Below are 8,472 nucleotides of genomic sequence, written 5' to 3' on the forward strand. Positions count from 1 at the left end.
ATTAGTCATTGAATTACATCCTCCAACAGCTGACTTTTTAGATAGAGGCACTGTCATTCAGATGTAAATACTATCCATACTGTAAACTAGAAAGCAATTCATTGTAAAAAATAATATCTCAAAATAAAAAATCACTGAGAAGACATGTTAAGTGAAATGACTCAGAAAAGAAACTTCACTTTATTATGTAGCAATTAAATGATTGCTCACATTATCATCCTCCAAGTCTCACATCCCTTAAAGATGCTTACTCCTGACAGGAAATCAGTGCAAAAATACAGAGCTAAGGTGAACAGCCTCTGAACTACCACCAGTCAGAATCCCAGTGTTGTCATGCAAATCTACACATTTTGTGAAACAGCTGCAAATAACGAAGACAAAGCAAAACAAAGTCTCCACAATCATCTCATTTCACACTAGCTGAGAAATCGAAAGCAGCAATCTGAAGTCTCTGAAAAAGCCTCTATCACTGCCAAGTGCTTTTGCCAGCTGAATTTCCACTGAAGAGGACATTGTCATCTGTTTCAAAGCTGGAAAACGTGTTCTCCCCTCAGTGTCCATCAGTTCCTCATTTCCATCACTCTCAGCTCTCAGGACCAGGATCCTCACTCCAGTGGGCTCCCCATTTCTCAGTCACAAGCTTAATGAAGTAGCTGTGACTTGCATACAGCTTGAGCTTCTCACTGATGTCAACCCACTTCACTACTCCAGCATCATCTCCTGCTTCCAGAGGCAAATTATCCATTATCTCACCTGTTCACAAAACAAGAGTTAGGACATCCTATTGCATCTTTCCTGCTTTTTCTTCAGTTAAAAGTTTAAAAAGTTTAAAAGCTTAAACAGTTCCACCCCTACACATGGCTCCTTCATAGGCAGCAACCTTCAACTGCTTCTCAGAGAGAAACCAATTGCTCACTGATTCTGTGCCAGAGACCTTTTCCATACTTGCACTATTTTAAGGCAAATCTTGAGTGTCAGAGGTGGTGTTAACTCTCCTTTTCACCACTCCTTGGTTACCATCAGCAGCATGACAAGTTACTAGAAATCATTATCACAACACATACACACCATCACAGGTTTAGCCAATCCCTCTGCCTTGATTTTTGTTTGTTTGGCTAACATTTGACTGCTTCCTTTCTCAGGTACTATTCTACAGGACAAATTGAATTCAGAAACTTATACATGCTTATGGAAAACCAGAATAATTAAAATTTTACTAAAGGCCCCAAAAATCAAAACCAGTACTTAAGTAGCCCTTAAAGTAGTACTACTTCCTGCAGAAAGGCTTCTGAGTTGCTCCAAAGAAATGTTTTTAAAAGTATTACAAAACGTGCATTAGAAACAAAGACCAAAGGAACAGTATCTTCACCGGTTTTGAGGGCTGATAAATCAAGGACCAGTGTCATCTGAAACTGGCATCTTCTACACAAAACACAGTGGAAATATCACTGTATCAAGTCTGACTTGCAGAAGTCAGAGACACCTAACAAGATTGATATATCTTAAAGGGAGAAAGATGAGAATTCAAGATAACAGATCGTCTAAGAACCAGCAATGTATGCCCATTCCTACTGATTTAAAGAAGTAAAATAAGGTCCAACAATTACTCTGGCAGAGTACAGAGATAAGAGGTCCCAGAGCAATTACAACACCAAAGCAGTAACTGCAGTGAGAATCTGCCAGAGGCAATGTTCTTGAAGTACACACTAGCTACTAAAGGAAGAATAACAAAACCAGACTATCCTTCCACCCCAGACTCATTAAAACAGGCAATTAAACCAACTCAAGATAAATACAGTGACAAGAAGGAACCCTTGTCCCACGTTCAATCTGCATACAAAGGCACATGGTCCATGACTTCGAACTAGCTAACAAATTAATAAATTTTCAGGCAAAGTCTGCATGTTCCTTATTTCAAGACTAGCAGAAACCAAAAGCAAATGACAACCACTGGCATGGCTGAACATCTTGCGAGACAAGATATCCTCATGCCCATTGGTTTTAGTTCAGTATGTCATACCTGACTTGCATGCTCCCCCAGTTTCATTGCCAATCTCAGCCCAACACGCATCCCAATTTCAAACCAGCACAGAGAGTAAACAGCAGCTAAGAGAGCATACCTGGAGATACTCACCGGTTTCATCGTGATAGTTCACAGCCTCTGTCTCCATCCAGGCATTATCAGTGTTACGAGGGTCATCCACATATCCTCTGTACACCTACGGCCTCAGAAAAAAAGAAACAAGCTCAGTGTCACAATGAACAAGGGGGAATCAATAAGAAGATTTTTTTTCTTTCTATCCAACACATGTGCTCTCAAGAGTTTTCAGTCATCCCTTCCATTTCATACACCATGACAACCCAAGCATCACAGCTTAATTTCATTTCAGCTACACTTTTACAAGCTCCATACAGCTGCAAGTTATGTGCATAGCTCAAGAGGCTATCAAGAGAGACAGAACTCACCACAAAGTGTTCCTGACTGAACAGCTCATGGAGTTGCTTCTCCAATTCTGCTTTCTCCTCAGGCGATTTCTGCAAGGAGTTCAAGGCCTCCTCCCCAAATTCTCGCTTCAGGGTAGCACTAATCTTCTCCCCTGGGTCCACCATCCCCTTGGAGGGAGGAAAAGGAAAAAACGTGACTACCCCTCAGATTCCACAGTTTTACTCCCCTTGGACTGGCCCTTAGTATATTACATCCACCTGCACCATACTCTGGACATGGGAGGAACTTTACACTTAGTTGTAAAGAGTGAGCATGCACATCCTTCAAAACCTGCCCCAGACTAAACTGTGCCTGCATTAAGCCAAAGACGTGGTCAGAATTAAATACAAATAGCACCTTCAACGCAGAAACAGCAGAAGGCACACCAGCTGATGGCAGATGGCAAAGCCAGTTTAAGGAGCCTTTCTCCTCACCTCTGCAACACAAGGTCGTTCATCAAAAAGCATGCTTTTATCACAAGCACACCAGTTACCACCTCATGGCCTTACCAGCGGGAAAAGGCCTACAGTCTCCGGAGCTTGGCTCTTACCCCTGGAATGGCCCACTCCCCACAGTCTCTCCTCTTGATAGCTACGAACTGTAAGATGTTTTTGTCAGAAACTGGATGAACCAATTTATTGCCACCTCTGTCTCTCTTCCACCTGCAGCAAACAACAAACAAGAACATGCTTTGCTGCATCTTGACACTACAGCCTGGGAGAGGATGAGCAAGGCACCTGTGCTGTCACCTGCAGGAGAAGGGGGGCAAACAAAGCAGGGAAAGAACAGTCACAGGGAGTGGGGCACCAATGGGTGCTGTCCAGCAAGAACAACCAAGGGGAAAACACTGAGTTTTCCACACACCTCTTCCAATTATGGTTTCCTCAGCCAAAAGGGCAGAAAGCACCCAAAGGTCACAATTCTGCAGCCATGCTCATAGCAGCAGCTCCTTTGACAGTTACGTGCAGCACATCCTCTCAACTACAGCACTCGCTGAGCTGCACGTATGCCTATCCAGAAGGAGAGAAGTATGCCTTCTGGTAGAACAGAACACACATGCAGGGTATACCACCTCTGAACTGCTCACCCAGCACCAGGCCACAAACGCACACCACTGCCTTCAGTAAAGAATTAAGAAGAACCACCTATAGTTAAAGCAGGTACACTGCCTTTTTTTTTTTTGCAGTTTAGACATTGTGACAGAAAAACCTATTCCTGCAATTTAACATGCCTTTTTTTTTAAAAAAATCCGCTTTTCAGCACTTCAGAAGTGATTGCTTGTCATCAGCAGCGGGTCCTTACTCTTTTCCAGAGACAAAGACTAGAAGATTATGAAACTCATGTTCTACATGCCTACATATCTCCCCATCCCGACACCTAGACCTGAATAGGCTTACACAGATGGGCACACACAAAAGGCGCGTCCAGAGAGGCAGAGAAAGAAAAATGCACGAGTTCTTCGCTCTACTGCAGGGTACCCTTCAGTCACCTGTCCCTTACCTAGTTACAATAGGATCAGCAGCATGGTTTGGTCCCCAGCGCCCTAACAATCCTCTGCCTGTGAGGCCAGTCCTTCCCACCGGATTTCTGAAATAAGCAGTGCAGTACATTAAACATTTACTTCCTCACATTCAAAATATGCTCCAAGGACTCTAAAAAAGCAGCTTTAACAAAGCTTAAATAACAACAAAGGAAAGGACAGCAACATGCATTTGGTGGCACCACATGCTTTAAAGAACCAGAGAACAGAGCATGGGTTTCTCCTTCACCAACCTCTTGTGTCAGATAGTACAGGGAAAGGAAACGCACAAAATGACTTGGTCATTTCCCTGATCTGGTGTCCCGAGAGTCTCTTGACCAAGTGCTACTCTCATTGTGCACACAACCTTGCCTGAAAATGGAATCTGCTTTCCAGGACTACAGATGCACAGAGCATTCAATTCTGTACAAATGGCAAAAGAAATTACTTTAAGGTGAGGTTACCCATCTGTGCTATGCCAGGATTTGGCAGTGGAAGAAAATGCTGTTCTGCTCTGTCACTGCACACAAGTGGTATAAACGCTTCAGAGCCCAACACCTAATCAAACTGTGGAAGCAATTAATTCAACAGACCCTACTATTAACAGTGTTAGACATCTTTCAACTCCAGTGTCATCACAACCCCCTGTTGTGATAGTACTGGTTAACCTTTTAGTGCCTCTCTGCCACATCCTTCTTCCAGAAAGCACTTCCTGGCCTTGAGGTCATGCTTCCTGTCCCAAGGGAACAACATCATCATTTTGTTCTAGCAGGTACCACGTATCAAAAATTACTAGTTCTGACCTCTAAGTTTTTGACTTGTAACAGCTCTGAAACTACATCACTGAAATCAATATGCAAACAAAAATAAAAACCCACTCACCGGGGTCTCCCATTTTCAACCACATACAAGCCGTTCAGACTCCTCCTCTCCACTTCTCCATCTCTCTCATTGAACTTGGGAGAAAAACCTTTATCACTGTGTGGAAAATAATTCAATAGAGACAGGTTATAAAATGCAAGACACCCCTCTGCCCCACAAAAGCCTGAAGGCTACCCACCAGATCAGCAACACCTGTTTGACCAACAAGCAGTTTTACCAGAACTTAGGCAACAGGCCCTCCCTTTCCTACAGAAGGCTATCATGTCTCAGCCTTTACTGATTACAGAATTTCTCCCTGTCAAATTTTTATTAGATATGATTTATCATGGTTACAAGCTAATAATCACCAATTTTCAAAGTTAGCTCCATGCCAATCTCCTATGTGCACCTCTGAAAACTGGCAGAGGAGAAGCAGCAGTCTACAGAATAGCATTTTCTTTCCCAAAAGCAATTCCTCTCAAACCATCACACCTTTCAAACTACTGACTGGCTTCCTCCACACATAATCCATGTAGGAAGTTACACTAATACCTAGAAAACAACTGCATTTTCAAGTACTACCAACATCTACTAAAAGGTTACCTGACACTTTCCCAGATATGCCTTGGCAGAACATCAGCTGCCCTACAGAGTCTGAGGAATAGTGTGCCTTGCAGTCAGTAGAATACTAAACCAAATTAAGAGCAAATAGAAGCACATGTTCACACAGCAGTGGGAGACAAGGAAGGTAAGGCTGAAATCTCAAGTACCATTACCTTCTGGTCTGCCTACACATATGTGTATACACAGGAATCACCATTTTACATTACCACAAGTTACACTAGATGTGGGCATCTAACCTAACGAAGAAGCATACAGCATTCCTTGGAAGGAGAATATATTCACAGAATCAATAAAAATTAATACACACATTCAGAAAAAAATAATCGTCATGCATTCAACTTGTCACATTTCCTGAGTCGAAGTGTTCAACTCAAGAAATGCCAACTCTATTTTAATTCTTTTCTCATCATGCATTCCATCCACAAACAAGTATATTATGAAAATGTTCTCCCAGATTCTTAAGGAGAATTATGAGATGTTTACTTAGTTCACAACACAGAGAAGCAGCACTACACAGCATCAACAGCTGCCCATTATTCTAATTAACACTACCCTTATCTCAATCACCAGCTCAGTAAAATCACGTGTCAAAGACCCTCACAGTTAACCCAAACCATTCCAGTTTTCTAACCACCACTTTGTTAGGCCTTCACTTTCACACATCACAGTAGAATCACATGTCACTTAAGCTGATAATCTCACTAACTCATTAATCACAATTTCCTACTTGCATGTTTACAGGAGAAAAGAGCCACAATTTCCACTCACTTGATCTGGGGATCTGCCCAACTGGGTCCAGCCAAAACAGACACTGCAGTGTAGTCCACAGGATTATAATCTTTCCACTCAATCAGCCAGTCCACTTTATCTTCAGGAACTTGGTTACGCTCAACATGTGATCCTGGATATGGGGAGGTGAGAGCTTCACTGTGGTAGAACTTCACATTATAATTGTTGAACATGTTAATAGGATGAAGATGGGACCAACAGTTTGCAGATGAGTTACTGAAAGGAAAAAAAAGGCACCTCACTCATTAGGCTTTAGCCCCGTTACTTAATCCCAGATCTGCATAGTACAGTACAGCAAGTGGGTCAGACCAAGCTTTCTCCACAAAACAGCTCTCAGTAATATACTATTGCTTCTTTCAAGCATCATGCAAATATATATGCCTGGACCAACAAATTCTGAATTCTATCTTACTCTTCTTGAAGCAGAATAGTATTCTACTAGACACACGTGAATATTTCATAGCATGAGTGAGAAGCTGAGAACTAGAACTGCCACTCCAGACTGTGTGGAACACTGACCAGTTATTAATTATACAACGAAGACTGCAAAGATAATTACCATAGATGCAGCAGGAAGGCCTGCTTGAGCATTATTTCTCTATGTGGGCATGTCATCAAACCAACCCCTCCTTGCAGAAGTCCTGCTCTCACATCCAGTAGTAGACCAGGTAAGAGCAAAACCAAAATATCCAAAAGCCTGAGCAACGCAGCTCTGCAAGTTGCTGCGACCACCAAGATATCATTTTGTGTAATACCAAGTAGGATAACACATACCTTAGTTTTCAGTTTCAAAAGGTGGCTAGAACTATCAAACTGTAAGTTAAAAGAAAAAAAAATTTGAGACATCTAGTGATTTTATTTTGCCATGGGTTTTCAGAAGCTGAAAGACCAGTCAACAATAAAAATACTTAACAGCAGATTGAGTTACAGTGCCTGATCATCAGCTCTTAAAAATTCTAGAGATTTCCTTCAACACACAGAGCAGCCTTCCTGCACTCCAAAGGTGTTTTTTTTAACTGTTACCAAAATAAAGAGGATTATTCTAGGTAAGAGGCTCAAAGCTCAACAAGGAGCTATAACCTACAGAGTACTCTAAAACCAAAATATCTATCAGCTCTTACCAAAAAAAAAAAGGCAAACTTTTCAATCAGTAAAGAATCACTTCCAGCATATAAGGAAATATTTCTCCTTTGCAAAAATGCATCTAGGTTATAACAACATAACATCCAAGCAAGGTGCTGATGGGACCAATGAGTTTCAGATTAAAAAAAGAAGGCAACTCATACATTATTAACCTTGCTATTTGAACCCAGGTGTGAATAATAGATTATACCTGTCAGAACAGGGCAGACTTGCTCAAAAACAGCAGTTCCCGTTCTGAACACGTCACTCATGATATGAAGTCTCCAGGTGCATCAAGGAGAGCAGGTTCTGCTTCAGACTGAAAATGAGAATTCATTGATCACAGTTACAGCACACGTGCTGTCATGCTCACTGCTGAGGGCATGTTCTCAAGAGCACAATTCAACTCACGCATCACCTGAGGTTCATAAAACCTTTGACAGAGACAGGGCAAAGGGCATACTTAATAGGGTGCCAACCTCCACATGCTGGTCACTATTACATCACTTCTGTATTTTCCAGTAACTGCATCAGTTAAGTTTTAAAGCACACCCTGATTTTTGTTTCTGCCATGTCCAAAAGGGACACCCTCAGCTACACAGCACATCCCGTGCCAAACTCTCCTTCGGCTGTCAGGGCATGTCAAAGCAGCCAGAGGTCTCGGCCCTGCCACGAGGCGGCTGCTCTCCCAAAAACAGGGCACCACCGCAACAGGGCAAAATGCCACCAGAGCCACCGACTGAGCCAGGCTCCAAGACTCGGGAGAGCCAGGCCCAGCCTGGCCTGGGCAGCACTAAGCTTCACCATCAACAGGCCACGGTACCTGAGGGGCGGGCGGCGCTGGAGAACAAACCGGGCAGGCTGGGTGGCCAGCGCAACAGTGAAAGACAGCACGGCGACGGCCCGAGAGAAACCGGGCACCGTCGCCGCACGCAGAGCACCGGCGAGGAGCAGCATCAACGCCGCCACCGACCCACCTCGGCTTCACAGAGCTGGGCCCAGGCCGGAGACAAGGGCTCTGGAACGCCTGAGCGAAACAGCGCACGCGAGCGACCGTCCCGACTTCCACGCA

The 8,472-nt window shown here is 43.3% G+C and overlaps 1 protein-coding gene across 1 annotated transcript; it reads right to left on the minus strand.

The window, feature by feature from the left end:
* Positions 1 to 414: 414 nt before the first annotated feature.
* On the minus strand, positions 415 to 8,357 carry NUDT9 (nudix (nucleoside diphosphate linked moiety X)-type motif 9). The gene is made up of 8 exons (XM_010158207.1): positions 8,224 to 8,357; positions 6,258 to 6,494; positions 4,887 to 4,982; positions 3,986 to 4,072; positions 3,036 to 3,147; positions 2,467 to 2,613; positions 2,135 to 2,219; positions 415 to 753 (listed from the first exon to the last, which is right to left on the minus strand). Exons 1-8 carry the CDS (start codon positions 8,355 to 8,357, stop codon positions 584 to 586), a joined length of 1,068 nt encoding a protein of 355 aa, XP_010156509.1. The 3' UTR covers positions 415 to 583.
* Positions 8,358 to 8,472: the final 115 nt, after the last annotated feature.

This window comes from Eurypyga helias, unplaced genomic scaffold (assembly GCF_000690775.1).
Source record: "Eurypyga helias isolate BGI_N326 unplaced genomic scaffold, ASM69077v1 Scaffold52048, whole genome shotgun sequence".
Classification (NCBI taxonomy): domain Eukaryota; kingdom Metazoa; phylum Chordata; class Aves; order Eurypygiformes; family Eurypygidae; genus Eurypyga; species Eurypyga helias.